General features: G+C 43.7%; 1 protein-coding gene and 1 pseudogene across 1 annotated transcript; one reads left to right on the plus strand and one right to left on the minus strand.

Annotated features, from left to right (window-relative positions):
* Positions 1–5,063: 5,063 nt before the first annotated feature.
* Positions 5,064–6,489, minus strand: LOC122444166 (annotated as a pseudogene).
* A 3,895-nt stretch (positions 6,490–10,384) lies between these two features.
* TMEM202 (transmembrane protein 202) lies at positions 10,385–24,867 on the plus strand. The gene is made up of 5 exons (XM_043471003.1): positions 10,385–10,465; positions 10,707–10,959; positions 23,009–23,158; positions 23,715–23,846; positions 24,537–24,867. Exons 1-5 carry the CDS (start codon positions 10,385–10,387, stop codon positions 24,713–24,715), a joined length of 795 nt encoding a protein of 264 aa, XP_043326938.1. The 3' UTR covers positions 24,716–24,867.
* Positions 24,868–25,188: the final 321 nt, after the last annotated feature.

Here is a 25,188-nt window from a genome sequence, read left to right on the forward strand (position 1 = left end):
GGGTAATGCTTGCTGTGGTTTTGTCATATATAGCTTTTATCATGTTGAGGCATGTTCCTTCTATCCCTGCTTTCTGGAGAGTTTTAATCATAAAAGGATGTTGAATTTTGTCAAAGGCTTTTTCTGCATCTATTGAGATAATCATATGGTTTTTATCTTTCAATTTGTTAATATGGTGTATTACATTGATTGATTTGCGGATATTAAAGAATCCTTGCATTCCTGGGATAAAGCCCACTTGGTCATGGTGTATGATTTTTTTAATATGTTGTTGGATTCTGTTTGCTAAAATTTTGTTAAGGATTTTTGCATCTATGTTCATCAGTGATATTGGCCTGTAGTTTTCTTTTTTTGTGGCATCTTTGTCTGGTTTTGGAATTAAGGTGATGGTGGCCTCATAAATGAGTTTGGAAGTTTACCTTCTTCCTGCAATTTTCTGGAAGAGTTTTGAGTAAATAGGTGTTAGCTCTCTCTAAATTTTTGTAGAATTTCAGACTGTGAAGCCATCTGGTCCTGGACTTTGTTTCCTGGAGATTTCTGATTACAGTTTCGATTTCCTTGCTTGTGATGGGTCTGTTAAGATCTTCTATTTCTTTCTGGTTCAGTTTTGGAAAGTTATACTTTTCTAAGAATTTGTCCGTTTCTTCCAAGTTGTCCATTTTATTGGCATAGAGCTGCTGGTAGTACAGACTGATTATATTATTTCCAGCCAAAAATGGAGAAGCTCTATACAGTCAGCAAAAACAAGACCGGGAGCTGACTGTGGCTCAGATCATGAACTACTTATTGCCAAATTCAGACTTAAACTGAAGAAAGTAGGGAAAACCACTAGACCATTCGGGTATGACCTAATCAAATCCCTTTATACAGTGGAAGTGAGAAATAGATTTAAGGGACTAGATCTGATAGACAGAGAGCCTGATGAACAATGGACGGAGGTTCGTGACATTGTACAGGAGACAGGGGTCAAGGCCATCCCCATGGAAAAGAAATGCAAAAAGGCAAAATGGTTGTCTGAGGAGGCCTTACAAACAGCTGTGAAAAGAAGAGAAGTGAAAAGCAAAGGAGAAAAGGAAAGATATTCCCATTTGAATGCAGAGTTCCAAAGAATAGCAAGGAGAGATAAGAAAGCCTTCCTCAGCAATCAATGCAAAGAAATAGAGGAAAACAACAGAATGGGAAAGACTAGCGAGCTCTTCAAGAAAATTAGAGATACCAAGGGAATATTTCACACAAAGATGGGTTCGATAAAGGACAGGAATGGGATGGAACATAACAGAAGCAGAAAATATTAAGAGGTAGCAAGAATACACAGAAGAACTATACAAAAAAGATCTTCATAACCCAGATAATCACAATAGTGTGATCACTCACCTAGAGCCAGACATCCTGGAATGTGAAGTCAAGTGGGCCTTAGAAAGCATCACTACAAACAAAGCTAGTGGATGTGATGGAATTTCAGTTGTTATTTCAAATCCTGAAAGATGATGCTGTGAAAATGCTGCACTCAATATGCCAGCAAATTTGGAAAATTCAGCAGTGGCCACAGGACTGGAAAAGGTCCGTTTTCATTCCAATCCCTAAGAAAGGCAATCCCAAAGAATGCTCAAACTACCGCACAATTGCACTCATATCACACGCTAGTAAAGTAATGCTCAAAATTCTCCAAGCCAGGCTTCAGCAATACGTGAATTGAGAGCTTCCAGATGCTCAAGCTGGTTTTAGAAAAGGCAGAGGAACCAGAGATCAAATTGCCAACATCTGCTGGATCATCGAAAAAGCAAGAGAGTTCCAGAAAAATATCTATTTCTGCTTTATTGACTATGCCAAAGCCTTCGACTGTGTGGATCACCATAAACTGTGGAAAATTCTGAAAGAAATGGGCATACCAGACCACCTGACCTGCCTCTTGAGAAACCTGTATGCAGGTCAGGAAGCAATGGTTAGAACTGGACATGGAGCCACAGACTGGTTCCAAATAAGAAAAGGAGTACATCAAGGTTGTATATTGTCACCCTGCTTATTTAACTTATATGCAGAGTACATCATGAGAAACACTGGGCTGTAGGAAGCACAAGCTAGAATCAAGACTGCCGGGAGAAATATCAATAACCTCAGGTCTGCAGATGACACAACCCTTATGGCAGAAAGTGAAGATGAACTAAAAAGCCTCTTGATGAAAGTCAAAGAGGAGAGTGAAAAAGTTGGCTTAAAGCTTAACATTCAGAAAACTAAGATCATGGCATCTGGTCCCATCACTTTGTGGGAAATAGATGGGGAGAGAGTGGAAACAGTGTCAGACTTTATTTTTGGGGGCTCCAAAATCACTGCAGATGGTGATTGCAGCCATGAAATTAAAAGATGCTTACTCCTTGGAAGGAAAGTTATGACCAACCCAGACAGCATATTAAAAAGCAGAGACATTACTTTGCCAACAAAGGTCCGTCTGGTCAAGGCTATGGTTTTTCCAGTGGTCATGTATGGATGTGAGAGTTGGACTGTGAAGAAAGCTGAGTGCTGAAAAATTGATGCTTTTGAGCTATGATGTTGGAGAAGACTCTTGAGAGTCCCTTGGACTGCAAGGAGATCCAACCATTCCATCCTAAGGGAGATCAATCCTGGGTGTTCATTGGAAGGACTGATGCTAAAGCTGAAACTTCAGTAGTTTGGCCACCTCATGCAAAGAGTTGACTCATTGGAAAAGACCCTGATGCTGGGAGGGATTGGGGGCAGGAGGAGAAGGGGATGACAGAGGATGAGATCATTGGATGGCATCACTGACTCGGTGGACATGGGTTTGAGTAAGCTCCGGGAGTTGGTGAAGGACAGGGAGGCCTGGCGTGCTGCGATTCATGGGGTCGCAAAGAGTCGAACACGACTGATCGACTGAACTGAATAAAACTGTAATCAATGAAATAAGATGCATTTTGTAAAGGAAGAGACAGAATTATCTTTATTTGTAGATGATAGTGATGTCTACTTAGAAAATTTGAGAATTATCCAACGAAACTATTAGAATGAAAATAATTTCAGTCAAGACCCGATAAAAGATAAATATATAGAAAAATAAATCTTTTATATTTATATGTTAGCAATAACACATTAGGAAATCAAATGGAAAATTTTGGTTCACAAAATCAAGTAAGTTAATATATGTAAAACACCTAGCACAGTTCCTAGTAGATAAGGTTATATAAATAATCTGTAACAATAAAATATTGATTTTATAGATTCCTAGAGGTGAACTTACCAAGACAAAAGATACATTTTAAAGATTCTTGATTTTAAAAAAGATTCTTGATATATGTATCTAACTTTTTATTAAAGTATAATATGCATGTAGAACTCTGGTAGTCAGTGTCTAGATCAAGAAATAGAACATCTCGAGCACTCCAAAAGTCCTCTGCATGTCCCCTCTTGGTCCCTAGTCATTCTCCTCCCAAGCGTATCTCTTTTTTTAAATTATTCTTTTAATAGAAGATTGATTTTTCTTTTTTAAAATATGTATTTATTTATTTGGCTGCACTGGGTCTTAATTGTGGCATGTGGGATCTTTAATCTTCCTTGAGACTTGCAGGATCTTTAGTTGCAGCAGGATTTTTTTTTTATAGTTTCGGCATTTGAACTCTTAGTTATGGCATGCAGAATCTAGTTCCCTGACCAGGGATCGAATTCGGGGCTCCCTGCATGGCGTCTTAATCACTGGAGTGCCAGGGATGTTCTGCCACAGTATTTCTGACTTCTGACCACACTGATTAGTTTTGCTAGCTTTACACTTTATTTGCGTGGAATCATACCTATGTACCCTTTAAGTCTGGCTTCTTTTGCTCAGCATTACATTTATGAGATTTATTCATATTTCTCATGTGCTTGTAGATTACTCATATTGCTATATAGTATTTCCTTGCATGAGTTTACCACAAGTATCCATTTTTCTACCCAGCTACTAGTACTTTCCAATTGGGGGCTATTACGAAAAGTACTAAAAAAATAAAACAGTACTGCTGGGAGCACATATGACATGTATGATACCTGTCTTTTGGTAGACATGAGGACAATTTCCTTTTGCATACCTGCCCTACCCATGGCTTCCCAGGTGGTGCAGTGGTAAAGAATTTGCCTGCTAATGCAGGAGATGCATGAGATGCAGTTTCAGTCCTGGTCCAGAAGATCCTCTGGGGAAGGAAATGGCAATGCAGAACAGTTTTCTTGCCTGGAAAATTCCATGGACAGAGGAACCTAGCGGGCTACACTACAGTCCATTGGGTTGAAAAGAGTTGGACACAACTGAGTGACTGAGCACACTCACACACTAGATTGAAAAGGAAATGTGCTTATTCACCTCCAGAAGATACTGCCAAGCAGTTTTTCAATGTGACTATACCAATTTACACACCAAGAGACACATATGAGAGTTCAGTTGCTACCCATATTGCTGATGCTTTTTCATTTGAGTCATTCTGATGGAAGCATAGTGTTATTGCATTATGGTTTTAATTTGCATTTTCCTGATAACTAATGAAGTTGAGCTCCTTTTTATATGTTTATTGCCCATTTTGATATATTGCAAAGCATCAATTGCCATTTTCCTAGTAGGTTGCTTTCTTTCCTATTGATTTGTAAGATTTTTTTTTTTTTGTCTGCATCAAGTCTTAGTTGTGGCACACAGGATCTTCCTTGTGGTGCATGAACTCTCTAGTTTGGCTTAGTTGCACCTCGGCATGTGGGATCTTAGTTCCCTGACCAGGATTGAACTCTCATCCCCTGCATTGCAAGGTGGATTCTTAAACACTGGACCACCAGGGAAGTCCCTTGAAAGAGTTCTGAATATATATTCTTGCTACAAGCCCTTTGTTAGATATAAGAGTTGCAATATTTTACCCCACTCTGTGGATTGTCTTTTTACTCTCTCAATGGTATCTTCTGGTGAACAGAAGTTCATAATTTCAGTATAATCTATCAAAATTTTTCTTTGTAGTTAACACTTTTTCATGTCTTGTTTTTTCCCAACCAAAATTGTTTTTTCAGTACCATAAACTTATTTTATATCTTTTTCTCTGCGACTAAATACACAATGATAATGAAAGTAATGTGTTTTTCTGTTGTCAAGATGGGTGCGTGCTAAGTCACTTCAGTTGTGTCTGACTATTTGCAACCACATGGACTGTAGCCAGTTTCCTCTGTCCATGGGATTCTCTAGGCCAGAATACTGGAGTGCGTTCCCATTTCCTTCTCCAGGGGATCTTCCCGACCCAGGGATCGAACCCACACCTCTTATGTCTCCTGCACTGCCAGGCAGGTTCTTTACCACTAGCGCCACCTTTGATGCCAAGATGGATAGAATATGTTAAAATCCACCTATTTATTGAATTTCCTTTAAATAGTCCTCCAAAGCATCCTGATAAAAGGCAGGAAGTTTTCACTTTTGCTTTTGTGGAAGGACCCAGAATGCCTTAAGTGCAAGTGTGCCTGGCTAGTAATGACATATATTATGTCTCTCACATTTTTATCATTGGTCCTTCTGTAGAAAGTTCTCTTGTGAAATACCACATGTTGTATTCATCAAACACACGAATATCCAAGGGAAGGAACATCATCCTTCTGCTACTATGATAGTACATTGCTCTTTCTTTGTGTGATGCAAGGACTTACTGCAGTGGCTTCTCTTGTTCCCCAGTATGGGGCTCTAGAGCACACAGGCTAGTTGTGGGATGCGGGCTCAGTCGTAGCGGCTCCTGGGCTCTAGAGCACAATCTCAATAGTGGTGGCATATAGGCTTAATTGCTCCGTGACATGTGGGATCTTCCTGGACCAGGGATCAAACCTGCATTGGCAGGGGGATTCTTCACCGCTGAGCTTTTGAGAAAGCCGATAGTACTTTGCTCTTAGGCATATGACAATACCTTGTGCTTTTCCAGGGTCATTTGCAGCGTGAACTGCACCGAGACTATATACCCAGTATTTCTAGTGTTAAATAAAGAAGAGAGCTGTGTGTGTTTTCATCATAATTTTCCAGTTTCTACATATTATTATATACTTTGTCATCCAATTTTTTTCTTCTTCATCAATGATTTTTAGAAGCCATTTTTGATCAGATTATGTCCTTTGACAGCAGCCTCCCATCCACTTTTCCCTCTCAGTGACCAGTGTGGGGGGCCTGGTTTTCTAACCTTACTGGGGCTATGTGAAGTCAGTCTGGGGCCCAGAAACAGGGCCTGCTTTGCTGGTGCGCAGACCTTCCACAGCTCAATAGCCACAGGCTAATGGGGTGGATTATCACAGTATATATAGTCCACAGTTTTTGTTTTGTTTTGTTTTGCTTTTCAAAACTGCATTCGCATCAGTCCAATTGTTTCCTCAGAGACCGAGTCTTTAACCAGCCTGATCTAGTTCTGCATTGAACTCACTCAATGCAAGAGCAGAGCTCTGGGATTCTGCAGGGAGCAACAGGGAACATAAGCAGCCATCATGATATTGTTTCCACAGCAGCTCCAGGTAGTAGCAGCCTATGCTCAAGCCACTCGCTCCACTGGCCGTGGCCATGCTCCCCTCGGGTCCCATGAGTCTGGAAGGTGGAGGTGGTAGCACACACTGGGGATCCCAAATTGCTGCTGCTCTTTTTATTTTTTTTGGCTGCACCTCGTGGCATCTTGGTTCCTTGACACCCACCCCTTGCATTGGAATCATGGAGTCTTAACCACTGGATCACCAGGCAAGTTCCCCAAACTATTTCTTAAAGTAGGTGAATTGCAATATACACAGTCATTGTTGTTCAGTCACTAAGTTGTGTCTGACTCTTTGCGACTCCATGGGCTGTGGCATGCCAGGCTTCCCTGTCTTTCACTATCCCAGAGTTTGCTCAAACTCAGGTCTATTGAGTCAATGATGCCATCCAACCATCTCATCCTCTGTCTCCCCTTTCTCTTCCTGCCCTCAGTCTTTCCCAGCATCAGGGTCTTTTCCAATGAGTCGGCTCTTTGCATCAGGTGGCCAAAGTATTGGAGCTTCAGCTTCAGTCATTAGATGTGAATAAATGCTCGTTTTGTCATATTCATCCCAGGCTTTAGCAAGTTCCCAGCTGGCCTGAACATCTTGCCTTTTGGTAGTACTGAGACTTGAATGGTGCCTGACTTACTCCGTTACTAGCTAGAGAGTTGCGTCATTTACCAAATCAGATACTGTTCACAGAATGCCCACCTTACATCAATAGCATCTCTTTGGTAATGTGCTTCTCCAGGGCTACTTCTGGAGGGGCGAGAGGTTGACACATTCTTTCCATTAACATATGTATGTCATGTCTCAGAATGGCCTGTGCCAAGACTGTGCTTGAGGATTCTTGGAAAGACAGTTTAAAAATAATAATAGATAGTATTTAGCAAGCACTTATTAATTGCTCACTATAGATAGTATATTTATCAGTAATATCAATATCCATCAATGATAATATTTATTGTGCAGTTATTAAGGCACTATGCTCAGAGCTTTGGGTGTGTTATTCCATTTCATCTTCACAGTAATTCTGTGAGGCAGGAAAGCTTTTCATCCCAGTTTTAGAGATGAAGGAACTGACGTTCAGTGAGGTTAAGGAAATTTCCCCAAGGAACTTGGCCTGTAAGTGTTGGAACTAATTAAATGCCCAAACAGGATAGAAATGCAGGTCTGCCTATTCAAAGCCTATATTAGCTCTCTGGTCATACATGTGTATCTAACAGATGTGCTGTGCAAGCCAGTTTGATGCAGCTGGAAAAGTCTTTCCTATAATTTTTGCAGTAAGGTTAGAATATTCCAGCAATTAAAACTTCACAGTGCTGCTCTCCCAAGTCCTCTCACCCTCCCCTTCTCCTTCTGCCTCCACAGTCCATTCTCTACAGCTGTGTCTCTATTCCTGCCCCACACATGGGTTAGCCACTACTGTGGATAAAATAGATAGTGGGAAGCTGCTCTTTAGGAGGGAGCTCAGCTCAGGGCTCTGTGATGACCTACAGGGGTGGGGTGGGAGGTGGGGAGGGAGACTCAAGAGGGAGGGGATATGTGTTTACATATAGCTGATTCACTTTGTTGTATAGCAAAAACTAACACAACGTTGTAAAGCAATTATACTCTGACAAAAGACAAATAAAAGGCACTGAAAAAAACTTCACAATACAATTGCACAGCATGGCATAAAAGACTATTTGTGATGTAGCCCCGCCCCGCCCCGCCCCGCCCCGCCAATAGAACCACTCTGCTTATAGTGCCTTCAGAACTTCATGGTATTTGTGGCTTTCTGCCTTGAGACAGAAAGGGCATGTTCTGTTTCACGTGCCCTTCCACGCAATTATTTGTCAAATTCCCTTAAAATTCAGCTTAGACAGCGTCTTTTCCATCTAAACCTCCATTTAAACATCTAAATCTTCCCTAATTTCCCCCTGACAGCATTAACTCTTCTGTTCTCTGTATCGTCCTCTTGCATGCATGCTAAGTTGCTTCAGTCATGTTTGACTCTTTGCAACCCTGTGGACTATAGCCCACCAGGCTCCTCTATCCATGGGATTCTCCAGGCAAGAATATTGGAATGAGTTGCCATGCCCTCCTCCAGGGGATCTTTCCAACCCACAGATCAAACCCCCATCTCTTATGTCTCCTGCATTGCAGGGGGGGTGGCTCAGTTGGTAAAGAATCTGCCTGTGTTGCAGGAGACCCCAGTTCGATTCCTAGATTAGGAAGATCCCCTGGAGAAGGGATAGGTTACCCACTCCAGTATTCTTGGGCTTCCCTGGTGGCTCAGCTAGTGAAGAATCCGCCTGCAATGCAGGAGACCTGGGTTTGATCCCCGGGTTGGGAAGATCCCCTGGATAAGGGAAAGGCTTACCTACTTCAGTATTCTGGCCTGGAGAATTCCATGGGCTGTATAGTCCATGGGGTTGCAAACACGACTGAGTGACTTTCACTTCACTGGAGAGGCTGATAGGCTTCCTAGGTAGGGCGCTACTGGTAAAGAAGTGAAGTGAAGTGAAAGTCACTCAGTCTTGTTCGACTCTTTGCAACCCCATGGACTATACAGTCACTGGAATTCTTCAGGCCAGAATACTGGAGTGGGTAGCCTTTCCCTTCGCCAGGGGATCTTCCCAAACCAGGGATCGAACCCAGGTCTCCTGCATTGCAGGCAGATTCTTTACCAACTGAGCTAGCCGGGAAGCCCCTCTACTTAATATGAAAATGTGTTGCTCACTCATTCATTCGACATGAAATACTATTCTTTTCAGGCAGTAGGCTAAGTTTTAGGAGACAGTCAATTAACACTTTTGCAGAAGGAGGACTATATGCTAAAGCACGGACAAAAACTAGCTATTAATAGTGGCTCTCATTGGCTGAAATAAAGAATAGGTTTCCACAAGTTGGGACGGGTAGGGAGAGCATATGGTAGGAGGAAAGTGTGCGGGGATATTCTGATTCAGCCCAAACTTTGGAAAACAAGAGCTGGTGATCCAGCTGAGCATTTCCTGGAATCAAAGTTCACGCTGTGCAACAGGATGACATCTGTTCAGCATCTTGGGTTGGTTTTGAGTCCTTGTGAGGAAAGGAGTTAGGACCAATGCCGAGAGTTGTCTGAAAAGGAGACTTTGAGATACTCTGGGCATATGTTGTGCTGGCTGTGGAACCAGGGAAAGGCTATTCTCCCCAGTTCCATGTGGAACTCAACACTGCTGTATTATCTTTCAGCACATTGGCTGGTAGCCCCCTGGGGTAGGGACGCTGGCATTTTCACAGAGCCCTATCTGCAGAGGCAGTGGCAGAGGCTGCACCTTGAATGGTTTCATGAGTAGAGGACATTGAAGAGGGGAAACTAGAGCAAAAAGGAAGAAAAAGGTGGATGCTGAATGAAGGACTGTGGCTGACAGACTGATTCCTGCATCTATTGAGACACACTGAGGTCTTCCACTTAAAATGGGGGCGAGAATATGAATTCTGAACTGCTGAGATATCTCTATACATAAACATATTTATATTCCGATCAGATATATAATCTTAAATTATAACCACAAACTACTGAGTCCTGGAGACAACAGAGTATATTTTTAAATTTGCTTTTAGGGAACTACATCTCACTTATCTTTATGTCCCAGGACCTATCACAAAACTTGACATGTAGCAACTGGTGACAAAATAATTGAGGATTTATTTAACAAAGGAGTTGGGAGGGGTCAGAGAAGGAGGGTGCAGAGCATTACACATACATGCTTAACACTTGAGGATTTCTTCTCAATCTGAGCAGACCCAGAATATGAAGCAGAAATGGAATGTTTGCCAAGGGGTTTCCAGCCCCCTTTGAATTCTGCCCAGTGTGTATGAGGACGTACCGAGACAAGTTCCGTGGCAGTTAGAAAGGGAACTGGCTGCCAAGATGGAGAGGGAGGAGCAAACAGTCTTCACCTTCTACTATCCCGAGGTTCCCAAAGTCAAGGGGGACCGGAGATACAAAAGGGTGAGGAGATACCTAGTTGTAGTTCAATGGGAAGAAGAGGACTTGTTTAGAGGTGGGTCTAGACAGACTGTCCTAAAGACAGGGAAAGGATGACCCTGACCTGTTTTTTATGGAAGGGGTAGGGAGAGATGTCCCAATCTCACATGTGGGGGTACTTGAGGTAGAGAAGAGCAGGAGACCCAGGGGATTAAGGGTTATCTTCTTGGGTAGGCAATATCTCCTTCATCCCTCGCCCTTGTAGCCTACCCTCCCCACCCAACATCCGAGTGCCTTGATGCCACCCAAGAGGCGACAGCAGCATGTGGATCAGACACACGGCTACATCCGAATGTTCTGTGGCAGCCTCTGTGGCTTTAGCCTCCTAGTGCTGATCTGCATGTCCCCACTGAACTGGGTGCAGTTCCTGGTGATCAATGATGGCCTTGAGCTCTACGCAGGACTCTGGATCTCATGCAACCATGAGCTGTGCTGGAGCCACACACCCAAGCCACCCTGTGAGTGTCACTGAATTGAATGCTGCAGGCCCCACAGTTCCAGAATTTTCTGCCACATTGGCTCTTCGTCTTTTTTCCTCCAAGATCTTTTGACCTTCACCTCTCTGAGTCCAGAAGGGATCTCAGCCAGACTGTGAACATGGACGTCCTTTTCTCTGGTATCCTCGGTGTACCCTTTCTCCTTCATACCTCGGGTCATTTCCTCTCCCAAATTATGAGCTGATAGTCTTTTACTCTCTGGGAAGAACTTGTTTCTCATTTATGAGCTCTTCTTGTGATGCAATGAGATTGTTAGTCTAATGTGGTTTGCAGAAATAGGAGTGCTGGATCACAGCTGGAAGATAGAGCAAAGTGTCTCAGCCTCCGTCAATTTTAACTTTCAAGGTCAGTTTGTTCTGCTAACTGTAGAAGAGAAGTTGAATGCACATCAGATATGTAGTATATCAAATGCCAGATGTTTAGAGAATAAATTATCAAATTTTTGTGAATTTAAGTAAATCTGAAGATGCAACACATAATATTAAAAAATAAATTTCAAAAAATAAATAAATAAATTTCTAGAGGAACTTCCCTGGTGGTACAGTGGCTAAGAATCCCAATGCAGGGGGCCCAGGTTCAATCCCTGGTCAGGCTATAAGACCCTGCATGCCACAACTAAGACCTGGCACAGCCAAAAAGATAAATATATTAAAAATAAATTTCAAAAAAATAAAAAAAATAAAAAATAAAAAATTTCTAGGGCTAGAAGATACCATATGCATGAAGTTTTTCAACCAGAACTAAGACTTAGAGGAAAGCAAAAACTGTACTATACAGTTTCCCCAACATCCACCAAGAGATATATTCATACAAAAGAACAGGTACTGTGAAGGAAAGCATACATGAGTAAAGTGTTTATTTCTCCAAAGATGAACAGGAGTCCAAGATTTGGGGGGAGGGGGCATCTATCCAACCCTGAAGTGGAGTATCACCTATTTGGTGATACTAAATATAACCCATTATGTTTAGTATGGGTTTCCCAGGTAGCTCTAGTGGTAAAGAACCCACTTGCCAATACAAGAGACATAAGAGACGTGGGTTCCATCCCTGGAGGAGGGCACAGCAACCCACTCCGGTATTCTTGACTGGAGAATCCCATGGACAGAGGAGTGTTGGTGGGCTACAGTCCATAGGGTCGCAAAGAGTCAGACATAACTGAAGCAACTTAGCATCCATGCACACATATTTAGTATCTGGAACTAAGGGATAGGATCCTAAAATGAGATCTTCAGAAGGAACTAAAATGAAACGCAGGCAGAAAATTCAGCTGCATCTTCAACTAAAACTAAAAACTAGAGAAAATAATTGCAACAAATATGAAAGATAGAAGGTTAATGGCCTTAATATATATTAAATGATATATAAGTTTTTATTATAATAAATAAAATACCTCCATAAATAAATTTTTTGTAAGCGATTTACAAAACAGACACTACAGATGTCTAACAAACAACCTCTATCTGTCATTAAAGAACAGCAAATCAAATGAACAGTGAGATAGGATGTTTAGCCATGATATTAACAGAGATGTGTAAATGGTAATATCCGTGCATGATGCACTCTCACACCATGAGGAACAACCAAAGCAGCATGATAAGTGCATCCAGAGATTTACGCTCACTAACTTCATTTCTAGAGAAATGGAGTAAGAGATACAGGCATAGCGACTTCCCTAGTGGTCCATTGGTTAAGACTGCTTCCACTGCAGGGGACACGGGTTCAGCCCTTGGTCAGGGGAACTAAAGATCCTACATGCCTCATGGTGCGGCCAAAAAAAAAATAAAAATAAAACAGGTATAGGCATAAACATTAAGCTGCAATTGTATTTATGTAACTGGGTATCCAGGCTAAACCTCAGGCTTTGAGATTATTGTTTAACATTTTTTAATAATTTGATTGGTTTACTTTTGGCTGTACTGGGTCTTCGTTACCATGTGGACTTCTCTCCAGTTGCGGTGAGTGGGCATCTCATTGCAGTGGCTTCTCTTATCGCAGAGCGTGGGCTCCAGGGCATGTGGGCTTCAGGAGGTGCTGCACATGGGCTCAGGAGTTGCAGCTCCCCCGCTGTAGAGCTCAGGTTCAGTACTTGTGATGCCTGGGCTTGGTTGCTCCACGGCATGGGGGATGTTGCCAGACCAGGAATCGAACCTGTGTTCCCTACATTAGCAGGCAGATTCTTTACCACTGAGCCACCTGGGAAGCCCCTATTTAAATCTTTAGTGAATCAGAATCTTGAAATGTTGTCACTGAAAACAGTAGTTTATTTCTTGGAGCCTTGAATTCACCTGAGGCCAAGTTGTTTAGAGAAGGTCAACCGAGTTCTTTAAGTACACAGTTGTTAAGTCAAGTATCCACCCTATTTCCAATGTTGTGCTGTGCTGTACTTAGTCGCTCAGTTGTGTCTGACTCTTTGCGACCCCATGGATTGTAGCCCACCAGGCTCCTTTGTCCGTGGGCATTCTCCAGGCAAGAATGCTGGAGTGGGTGGGGATCTTCCCAACCCAGAGGTCAAACCCAGTTCTCACGCATTGCAGGTGGATTCTTTACCAGCTGAGCTACCAGGGAAGCCCATTTCAATGTTAACTAGTCCTAATTCTAGGTCAGTAATTAATCTGCAATGCAGATTTCATTAGGAATGCCCCAAATGTTATCAGTATGTCTAGGTTTCATCAGCCTGTAATAATAACATGCAATTGTAAGGCAAGTGCAGAGAAAAAGGGAGCAAGCCAGGCAGTCAGGCAAGAAAAGGGAAACTTATTAGAGGGAAAAGAGAGGGTGAGTGGCCCTTAAGGAGAACCAGCATCCTCCCTTTCTGGCGGGGTCCTTCTTATACCCACCAATGAAAAATTCTCTGAAGGGATGGTCACGTAGCTGGAGGTCTGGAATCTGGTGGTCTCGCAGCTTTGAGAAGATAGGCACCAGTGAGATAACAGGATGCCACTTGGGGAATTTGGTCAATCTCAAGGATCACTGTGATTAATTCTTTGATTGCGAGGTCAACATAATGAGCCATCTTGTCAATGAGACCCCATGTGGACTCTATCATTCCAGCCTTTTTGATTTAGGATAAGGGCCGAAGGTCAATCTTCTGTAACTGCTTCCTGCAGGACAGGGGCACCGTGGAGGTGAGATAAGGAAAGGCTGGAATGTGGGTCAAGGGGATTTGTGTGAGGTCGAAGTTTTTGATAATCTGAGTGAGAAGTAATTTGTGGATAGCTGGGTTGGTGAAGGCTCGTAAACGATCCTGCCACTGTAAGAGTTACACTGGGCTCCATAGAGGTGATGAGAGTTGGGGTCTGGGGCCCTGGGCACCTTCGGTCTTCAGCGGTGAGTCCGAGGAGGCTGAGCAGAGCTGGGTTGGAGAACTCCTGCTCGGGACCAGGAGGGGATGTCCGGATCCCTGGAGAGGGAGTTGGGCAGTCGACCTTCCAATGTCCCTTGATGCCACAGCTGGGACATGGACTTGGAGGAAGCCTTGGCTTTAGGCATGAGCGGGCCCAGTGGCCTTTGCTGCATTTGAAACAGGGCCCAGGTGGCTTCCTTTCTTTGCTGGTTGATGGAGGCTTGGAGCTGTGTAGGACGGTGGCTAAAAGATAGTATTTGGCCTGATCTTGTTGGGCCTTCTCTAGTTTTGCCTGTTCTTCCCAGTTATTGAAAATCTTAAAGGCTAAATTTAAAAGGTCTCATTGAGGGGTTTGAGGGCCTTCTTCTGCCTTTTTTGGTTTCTTTTGGGTATCTGTGGACGACTAGGAGATAAAATGGGTCTAATTTTGTATATTTTTGTAGCGCTTCCATTAAGCTGGCTAGAAATTGTGCCGGGTTTTCGCCTAGTCTTTGAGTTATCTCCTAGAGCTTAATCAAAGTTGACGGCTTTATGCCCTTCCTTTTGAAGGCCCACAATGAGGCAAGCAATCATATGATTACAGGCTGCTCCTCCGGGTCTCCCTGCCTGATAATCCCAGCTAGGATCATCGTGGGGGCGGGGAAGCCGTGGCTCCTACGGGCTGAGTGTCCTCTGTCCTGTGTATCTCATCAGCATGCGCCTGAGAGGCTTGGGCAAAGAGTGGGGGAAAGGATGATGTAAATATCATGCCAGGTTAAGTCATAAGACTGGGTAAGATACTTGAATTCTTTTAGATAATTATCAGGGTCTGAGGAGAAGGAGCCAAGACGCTTTTCAACCTGAGATAGATCTGTGAGGGAGAATGGGACATGAACCCCAACAAAGCCTTCTGCTCCAGCTGCTTCCCATAAAGGGAGGAGTCGGGCAGGGGAAGGAGTGGGGTCCTGCGGTGAAGCTTCCTGTTTTAAAGTTGTTCGGGACGGGTACAGGGAGGGGATCTAGGGAGGTCGGGGTAAAACCTTGGGACCCTCAGGGTAGAGGGTGGGGCTGAGGTCTGGGGAGGGGGGTTGGGAGCTGGAGGCCTGTGCTTGAGAAGGAGGAAGGTAGGGGGGTTCGTAAGGTAGAGGTTGTGGAACTGGATCTGGAACGGCTGCAAGTGGATCGGGAGTGCTCGGGGGTGGGCTGTGGTCAGCAGGGTCCAAGGAAGAAGAAGAAAAGTCTGAACAGGGATCAGGAAACATTGTATTAGGAGGATGTGGCCCAGAGTGGGCTAAGAGTATTTGAGAAGTAGAACAGGATTCACAGAGGGGGTCAAGAGCGAAGAGCAAAGAAAGCCTGGACGTAAGGGATTTCTAACCACTTACCATTGTGGCGGCAGAAGTCTTCAAAGTTCCGCAGAGGATTTTAATTGAGAGTTCCGTTTTCTGGCCATTGGGACGTGTTATCAAGTCTGTATTGTGGCCAGGCAGTGTTAGAATAGTAAATAAGTCTTTTTGGTCTGATCTCCCCTTGGAAGCCCAAAGCTTTTAGGTTTCGGTAAAAGGCATCCTAGAGGAATAGATTTTGAGGGCAGGGATTGAAAATTTCCCATTGCGGCTGAATAGGGAGGTTAGACAAGGGCGAGAGACAGCGAGGAGAAAGATCCGAGAGAAAAGGCATCCCCATTCTCAGGATTTTCTCTGAGAGTAACAATAGTCTGCTTTGAAATGGGCGTCCCCTATTTCAGAGTCAGACAGGACACAAGGTCCAGGGCCTGAGGGCAGTGGGGATCCTCCCGCCTAGTACTAGGACTTGGAAATGAAGTGAGAGAGAGAGGATCCGAGGGAATGGGATTTCACTCACCCTTGTAACCCATGGATGAAATGTGGGCTGGTGTGTGGATGTCAGTCCAGCAAGGCACGTGGAAAGTCCCATCCCGGGAGTTTGCCTCAGTTTCTCATCCAGGTCCAAGGGAGGGGTGGGCTTGTGACAGGAGCCCACCCATTTGCGGTGGATCTTCCCTCCCCGCTTTTAGTACCAGAATGTAAGGTGAGTGCAGAGAAAAAGAGAACCAGCCGGGCAGTCAGGCAAGAAAAGGGAATTTATTAGAGGGAAAATAGAGAGTCACTGACCCTTAAGGAGAACCAGCGTCGTCCCTTTCTGACGGAGTCCTTCTTATACCCCACCAATGAAAAATTCTCTAAAGGGATGGTCACATAGCTGGAGGTCTGGAATCTGGTGGTCTCGCAGCTTTGGGAAGATAGGCGCCAGTGAGATAACAGGATGCCATTTGGGGAATTTGGTCAGTCTCAAGGTTCACTGTGATTTGTTCTTTGTTTCCAAGGTTGACATAATGAGCCATCAGTGAGACCCCATGTGGACCCTATCATCTATTATTGCCCAAGTTCAAGAACTACAAACTTTTACCTACTGAATTGCAAAAATTTAGCCACCTCTCCCATGGTGTCCCCAGTCAATTCTGAGACTTTCACTGGGGCTATCTCAGATGGGCTCAAAAGCGTGTGTGTTCATGTTCCTCCGTCCTAGACTTACTTCAGGTCGTTGTTACTCTACCTCTTTCTTCCCCTGGTTCTAGATAACTGATAACCTCTGTGCTGTATTGGTGATGGGATGAAGAAAGAATGGGGGTAAAGGATGCAATCCTTCATTTCTACTACTAGGTCTCAGCATGCAACAGACCTTTCTGCTAATTTCCTACATACCATAAGTGAGATCAGACCATAACGTAAAGGAATGTGTGTTGCCAATGAGAGGAACTTGAGCTGTTTTGCAGAGGGTAGAGAAGAAAGCCTGGGTCTTTGGTCCAGATCCAGGACTCTGGGAACCTTCACACAATAAACACCCACAAGCTGTGTAGGGATGTTGATTCTGATGTATCAACCAAGTACGAGTGAATCTAAATACAAAGAACGTTTCAGAACTTCCTTTCCAGAGTGCTAGGTATCCATCCAATATCTCCTGTATTCCAAAACCACCTCCTTTGGGCACTTCCCCTGAGCCTGGGGGAGTTTTGATCTTATGCTCCTGGAATGAAGGCACCATGGCAGCAGCTTGGAGGCTTAAATTTGGCTAAATAAGTGGACTGATTCCTCTGCTTGTCTCTGGCAGCACCTTCCTCATCCTCAAAGTCAATGTCTACTTCCCATCTCCATCCACTCAATCTGGCTCCTTCAGAGTTGAAAGGGGCTAGATCCCTTTGGAGCACTGTACCCTGTCCTGGCTTTGATTTTTGCTGAAGGAACTAGAGTGAAGTGAGGGGAGCCCTCTTGGAACATCTCATTACCAGATGACTTCACTACTCTGCTCTTTCTTCTTCTTTTGTTGTTGTTATGTTGGAAAGGGAAGGTTTGCTTTATTGAGGAACCTAGCAACCTGGTGAGAAGGTGGACATGTGTCCAGACATCAGCTCTGAAGATTCCGCTCCACCGTGAAAGCTTCTCAGATGGTAAAGAATCCACCTGCAAGGCAGGAGACATGAGTTCAATCCCTGGATCGGGAAGATCCCCTGGAGAAGGGGATGGCTACCCACTCTAGTATTCTTGCCTGGAGAATCCCATCGACAGAGGAGCCTGATGGGCTATAGTTTATGGGGTCGCAAAGAATCAGACACGACTGTGTACATAATTTATATATTTTATATCTATAAATGTTTCTAAAGGGAGAATCATTTGGGAAGGAGGTCAGAGTCTTCATTATCTTCCACTGTGTGCAGACTTTTTTCTGATTGGTTGGTGGTGAGGTAACAGGGTGGTGTTTTAGGAACCTTGTGCTCAGGCTGAAGTCACCATCCTCTATGTGGGTGGGGGTCTTAGTTCCTAGTTTCAGGACTTAATGAAGCTCAGGTTCTTTTTTTGTTTGTTTTTTGGCTGCACTGGGTGTTTGTTGCTGTGCATGGACTTTCTATATTTGCGAAGAGCAGGGGCTACTCTTCGTATGGGCTTCTCATTGTGGTGCTTTCTTTGTTGTGGAGCACAAGGCCTAGGGCACTCAGGCCTTCAGCAGTTGCTGTATGTAGGCTCCAGAGTGAAGGCTCAGTAGTTGTGGCCGAGGGGCCTAGTTGCCCCTCGACTTGTGGGATCTTCCCAGACCAGGAATCGAACTGGTTTCCCCTGCATTGCAAGGCGGTTCTTAATCACTAGACCACCAGGGAAGCCTGAAGCTCGGGTTCTTGACATCTCATCACAGAAAGAATTCAGGGAAAGACAAAGTGATAGGTAAGAAGTGGATTTATTTAGAGAGAAACACACTCCACAGACAGAGTGTGGGCCCTCTCAGAAGGCAAGACCAGCATGCTTTTTCATCTCGTGTTGTCTTTACTTCCCCACTGCTTCCTTTTGGGGTGTCAACAGCCTTAAAAGAGATGAGCATCTCACGTGAACCAAACCTATTTGTTCACAAGAGTGGGGTGGCTTACAGCCCTACACCTCTCACTTTCCAGAAACTCTTGGGCAAAGTTTTACTTTTCTAATAATGGAAGGGGATCTTGCCCATCAATTACAAGCTGCCAAACGGTTTCTCAATTCACTGAGAAACACTACTTCTTTCTTGTTGGCTAGTGCCCCCTCCTGTCCTGGCAGCTTTTACACGCTACCTGGTGGTGCTCTGAAGTACAGAATCACTGATTGGGATGATAGTAAGAATACCAGCAAGGGTCTGACCAAGTTTTTCAAATGATTTGGACTTCTTCTCTGCCAAATTGAAAGTGATCTCTCTTCCAGGATGTTAGCTTCATTGTCTTCCTTAACTGGGGGGCTTGTTTTGCTATTCCTGCAACCTAAGTCCACATCAGTGCATGTCCTTAAAGAAAGCTTAGAAATGTTTGGGTACAGGTGACCCACATGGGTGCTCCTTCTATCTAAGGCACTCCTCTCTGGACCAAGATTTCTTACTGACATGTACAAGTAGGGACTTTTGTAACCGGTTCTAAAATTTTTGAAACATTAATAGATAAGCTGCCATATACACTGTTGGTTAAAGCTTCGTTGGTGGCTTATTGGTGAAGAATAACCAGCCAATGCAGGAGACACGGGTTTGATCTCTGGTCCTGGAAGATCCCACATGCCATGGAACAACTAGGCCTGTGTGCCACAGCTACTGAGACTGTGCCCTGGAGCCTGCAAGCCATGCCTACTGAAGCCCACACACCCTAGAGCCGAAGCTCTGCAATAAGAGCAGCCACCACGTTGAGAAGCCTACACGCCACAATGAAGAGTAGCCCCTGTTTGCCCCAACGAAGACCTAGTGCAGCCAAAAATAAATAATTTAATTTTTAAAAATTGTTGTTTAAAAGCTAAAATATGATTTCTTCTTATAGGATGTAGAGGCTTGAATTCAGCTTTCAGACCTTGGTTTTGTTACATGAATTTTTTAAAAAAACTATGAAGTTAGCCAAATGCAGCTGTTTTAGACTCTGAAGCTAAGTGCTTAGTTTGGTTAGATAATTTGTTGCATATCATTATGACTGGTAGACATGATTCCTGTAAGGGTTTAGACTATACTATGCTGCAGATCTTTAGTTGTTCTCATGGAATTGTGAGTGATCTTATTTATGGAGTTTTCAGGAGACAAGAAATTGAGAGTGAAAAGATGGTTAAGAAGAACGTGAAAGTAGTCTTCCCCTCGTGGTAGAAGAAAGACTAGACTGTTTCATCTTAGCCAGGAGTTGGACTGGGTATCTTAGTCCTCTTTTGTGTTTTAAATATCGGAACTCATGTGAACCAGCATAAGCTGAAGAGTGAACTTCTTTATAGAGATTCGGAAGAATCTCATAATTCCCAAAGGCAGGAAGTTTTCTGGACCTCAGGGGATTCCAGAGGAGACTGTGATCTCAGGCAAAGAAAATCAAGCCAACTAGTCATTCAGTCTCTCCTGAACACCTTTGTCACTTCACTTTGTTTATGATTTATTTTATCTCTACAGCTCAGTTTTTCCTGTTTTTAGTATATAAGTACCTGGAAAGGGGGATATCCCAGGCTAGCTTTATCTCTTCTTGGTTCAAGCAAGCAAGAGAGGAAAGTAGCATCAATCAGTCCCAAATCCAGATATCCAAGCACAGGAATTAAACTGGTACCTTTCCTTGGTCCTACTAATGATAGTCAAAGGAGTTGTAGGCAAGGGTCCAGGGCTTGAGACAAGGGCTGTGAGGGCCCATGGAGACTATAGGCTCAATACTGCAAAAGATGCTTATCACACTGGGCTTCATGCAGCTCAATCTAGCTGATGGCTCTAGCTGGCTAGTTCTGTATATAATTTTATTTACTTATTTTTGGCTGTGTGAGTCTTTGCTGCTGCATGGGCCTTTCTCTAGTTGTGGTGAGTGGAGGCTACACTCTAGTTGAGGTGCATGGACTTCTCTTTGCGGTGGCTTCTTATTGCACAGCACGGGCTCTAGGACTCTTGGGTTTCACTAGTTATGACACAGGGGCTCAGTAGTTACAGCTCTAGGGCTCTAGAGCACTGGCTCAATAGCTGTGGAGCAGTGGCTTAGCTACCTCCAGGCATGTGGGATCATGTCGGATCAGGGATTGGACCCATGTCCCTTGCACTGGTAGGTGGATTCTTTACCACTGAACCACCAGGGAAACCCCTAACTGGCTAATTCTGAATGACCTAGTTTTCAGAAAATGTGCTGCCCTTGGGTTATCATGTTTTAATGTGGCTAACTTGTTGGGGCCATATAGCACCTGACCTCTGTGGGTAGGAGGGTGAAAACGAAAGTGAAAGTGAAAGTGCTCAGTCTTGTCTGACTCTTTGCAACCCCTTTGGAATTCTCCAGGCCAGAATAATGGAATGGTAGCCTTTCCCTTCTCCAGGGGATCTTCCCAACCCAGGGATCGAACCCAGGTCTCCCACATTGCAGGTGAATTCTTTACCAGCCGAGCTGCAAGGGAAGCTCAAGAATATTGGAGTGGGTAAGAGGGTGGTTTCTCTTAATGGAAATTACTGTTATTGATTTTGTTAGCCAGTGGTATGTTCTAGACAAAATAAAACTTTAGAGGCAGTTTGTGGACAAGGATAAGCTTGGTAGTCTTCTCTTTAAGGTTACTTTGAAGCTGGACTTGGCTTTTTAGGCATAAAAGTGCTTAGAGAACTTTTCCTGGTAGGGATGAGCTGGTCCTTGTTACATTGAGACAGAAAATAAGCTAGATGAGGAAGCACCTTATAAAGAAATTGAAGATATTGGTAGATCTGTGGTACCTCAGTAAAGATATATCTACTTGTAAGTTACTCCATTTCTTAATTCTTCTGTAAAGCTGGGGAAGATAAAATACAGAAGAATTCTTCTGTATTGCTGGGGAAGTCAAGTGAAGGATCTATTTCATGTTAGGGATATAGTAGCAAAAAGTAAGGGTTGGCGGGGCTTCCTTGGTGGTCCAGTGGACCTTGCAATACAAGGGACACAGGTTCAATCCATCCCTGGTTCAGGACAATCCTGTGCTGAGAAGCAACAAAGCCCATGAGCTGCAACTACTGAACCCATGTGCTGCAACTACTAAAGCCCACTCACCTAGAGCCTGTGCTCTGCAACAAGAGAAGCTGCCACAATGAGAAGCCTGCACACCCCAACAAAGAGCCCCCACTCGACTCGCCACAAGTAGAGAAAGCCTGAGGGCAACCATGAACACCTACCACAGCCAAAAAATAAAATAAATAAGTAAATAAATCTTAAAAAAAAAAGTAAGGGTTGGCATGTTCCCTCTTCTTTCTCACCCAACCCAGTCTGAAGGGGCAGAACCAAGGAGATCAGAGCCCTGGAGCCAAAAGATGAGCGAGAGGAGTGTTATGGCACCAGGGTCAGGGCACTGGAGCAAAAGAACCTTAGCAGACCTATCCTCAAACACACATGAGATGGGGCCTTGAGAGACTCAGAAAAAAAAAAGGAGATATTTGTGGAGTGTTAAATTCCTGCAATCCGGTCAATTGGGGGCTTGAAATCATTATGATATGGGAGTTAAGGTAAATGTGATTTCATTTTATAGTCACAGGATGATTGTTCATGCCAGATACATTTAAAAGAGAAAAATAAATAGAAACAAACTCCAACAATGGTAAAATCATTAAGCAAAGTATGTTGATATGATAGACTATCTTGTAGCCATTGAATGTGATGTTTACAGCAGATGATCTGAGAAAAATCTTACTGCATAATCTCTTTTAAAAAAATCACTATTCAGTATCATGTCGACTATGTACAGGGGATAGAAAAATACCAGAAAGAAACCAAATAAGATGCTAACAATGGTTGTCTGTGGGTAGCTGGAATAGGGCTGATATTATTCCTGCTTCTTGGCACTTTTGTAGTCCCGCCAATGTTATATTGAGTATGTATCACTTTTAGAATTAGAATTAGGAGCAAGAAAAAGTTTAAATATGTGTTGTAATATTGGTCACACCTCTTATAAGCTGGTCTACATCTAAGTTACTGTGTTAACGTACCCAGAACTATTTGTATATTATCTTTAGTTTTACAGTAAAAGTTTTGCCTTCATAGTAAAAAATTCCAACTATCAATGAAGAGCTGGGAAAGATTCTTACTTGTGCCCTGGATGCCACATAGCAAGTTCAGTTTCATCCTCTTTAGTCTTCACTCCCTTCTCTAAGACTGTCTGGTTTTTTTCAGGAGAGGTTCCCAGCTGGATTAACCAAGCCTCTCCTTCTCTTTGGCAGATTACCTCCAATATTCCAGGGCCTTCTTCCTCATCTCTGTCTTCACCATACTTGTTGTCCTTGGCTGGCTCTTCAGTTCTTGCCTCCCTAGAAGAGGAAGGATGACTGGTAACTTGGATCTGAAGGTATCCATGCTCAGCTTCATCTCAGGTACAGACCTAGATGGCAGGGTAGTACTGTGGCAAAATTGTTGAGGGAACAAATTTCCTCTGTGTGGGTTTTTATCCTCTTTTTCTTGTTCCCTTTCTCTTCTTCATTCCATCAAGTTGCCAGCTACCTGCCCTGTCTTACTGTATGAAACACATTAGTTAACTTAACCCAGGGAAGAGGCCTCACCTTGGTCAGTCATCTTGGTTAGATTTTATCTCTTTGATCCTTTCTATGTAATATGGTGTAGGGGCTTCTCCAGTGGCTTAGTGATGAAGAATCTGCCTGCAATGCAGAAGACGTGGGTTTGACCCCTGGGTGGCGAAGATCCCCTGGAGGAGGAAATGGCAGCCCACTCTAGTTATTCTTGCCTGGGAAATCCCATGGACAGAGGAACCTGGCAGGCTACAGTCCATGGGGTTGCAAAAATGTTGGACATGACTTAGCGACTAAACAACAATGACAAATAATATGGTGTCTGGAAGCAGAAGAATTGAGGGTAGCAGTCAAGGCAAATTAAAGACACCGAGGGATGTGACATGTTTTCTTCTGGTCCTAGCCTCCTGCTTGCTGCTCTGCCTCATCCTGTTTCTGGAACAGGTCGACTTGTATAGTTCGGAAACGATGGAGTCAGCTCTCCTATGGCCCTATCAGGTTAATTGGGGGAGTGACTTCATATACTTGTTTGCGGGTGAGTCAGTCCCCTTCCTGCCTTAAGCTAGGAGGATGGAAGGGAAAATCAGTTCTCAAAAGGGAGGGGGAATCTAGGAGAAATAGAAGCACTAACCATTCCTATTAAGAACATTCATACCTTAAGAGGCAGTGTGGTATGGTAAAGAAAACATGCATTTTGGAGTCTGAAAAAAATCTAGAATTAGTAACCTGTTCTACTAACTGTCTTCCCTGGTGGCTCAGACGGTAAAGTGTCTGCCTACAATGCGGGAGACCAGGGTTCAATCCCTGGGTTGGGAAGATCTCCTGGAGGAGGAAATGGCAACCCATTTCCATTTTGCCTGGAAAATTCCATGGTCGGAGGAGCCTGGTAGGCTACAGTCCATGGGGTCGCAAAGAGTCGGACACGACTGAGCGACTTCACTTTCACTTTTCTACTAACTGAGGCACAGATGGGTTGAGACACTTGCCAGCATCATACAGAAAGTAGGAACTATGATTTGCACCCAGGAGGTTCAGGCTTTGTCCTAACCATGGAAGAAGTACAGAAATGAAATGAGAGTGCTGGCAGGGGGCAGGGGTGGGCAGGGGATTGACTTCACTGAAAAGAGCCCTTGTGAGTTGAGTATTGAAAGAATGAGTTAGAATTTTCAAAGCCAAAAGACCATCTGTCTCTTGAAACTCACCAAGAATTCTTCTCTTCCCCTAGGGATTGTCTCCTTCCTCAATTACATAACTTCCAGATCTCCTCCTCTGGATCAAGATATCACTGCAGTTCCTACAGAAAAGTCAAGGCTGGGATTTGGTCCAGTGACTCTGCCGGTTGAAGATGACCAGTCAGAGCTTCAGACAGAATCTTCGAGTGAGACCAACACGCATCAAATATAGAACTGTGACTGATAAGACAACCGAACTATTGCTTGACTTAAAAACAGGGGAGAAGCTAACTGAGTAGGGAATGATTGTGCAAATTTGAGGAAACTCTCCTAATATCATGTCCATATTACTGAAGGGGACAGCATTAAAGCTGATGAAATGTCCTTTGTGTATGTTGCATCCAAAATGTGTATGATAGTCATAAAGCAAATAATGAAAACTCACAGAAGAAAAAGTTGCTAAAAAAAAACATCAGTGTTTAGGTACATGGATGAAAGAAACTAGCAATAGATGGCAGTGCATTGAATCAGAGCTTTCTTGGGAATCAGGGATTTCACAGACCAGAATGGTGCATGCAGGAAAATGTCACCAAATTTTGTTTGAACTTTTCTTTGCCATGTGTGGCCTTGGGAATACTCAGGATGGAAGGCATTTGAACACTACTGTTGAATCTGAATTGGGTATCATTACCAGAAATGGAATGA

Source organism: Cervus canadensis, chromosome 6, assembly GCF_019320065.1.
Source record: "Cervus canadensis isolate Bull #8, Minnesota chromosome 6, ASM1932006v1, whole genome shotgun sequence".
NCBI lineage: Eukaryota > Metazoa > Chordata > Mammalia > Artiodactyla > Cervidae > Cervus > Cervus canadensis.

Excerpts from the sequence above, each read along its gene's own strand:
- TMEM202 (XM_043471003.1), top strand. The coding sequence starts at position 10,385 with ATGGAGAGGGAGGAGCAAACAGTCTTCACCTTCTACTATCCCGAGGTT. Across the intron at positions 10,466-10,706 it reads GGGACCGGAGATACAAAAGG|CCTACCCTCCCCACCCAACA; the intron begins GTGAGGAGATAC and ends TCGCCCTTGTAG. Across the intron at positions 23,847-24,536 it reads CTTCATATACTTGTTTGCGG|GGATTGTCTCCTTCCTCAAT; the intron begins GTGAGTCAGTCC and ends CTCTTCCCCTAG.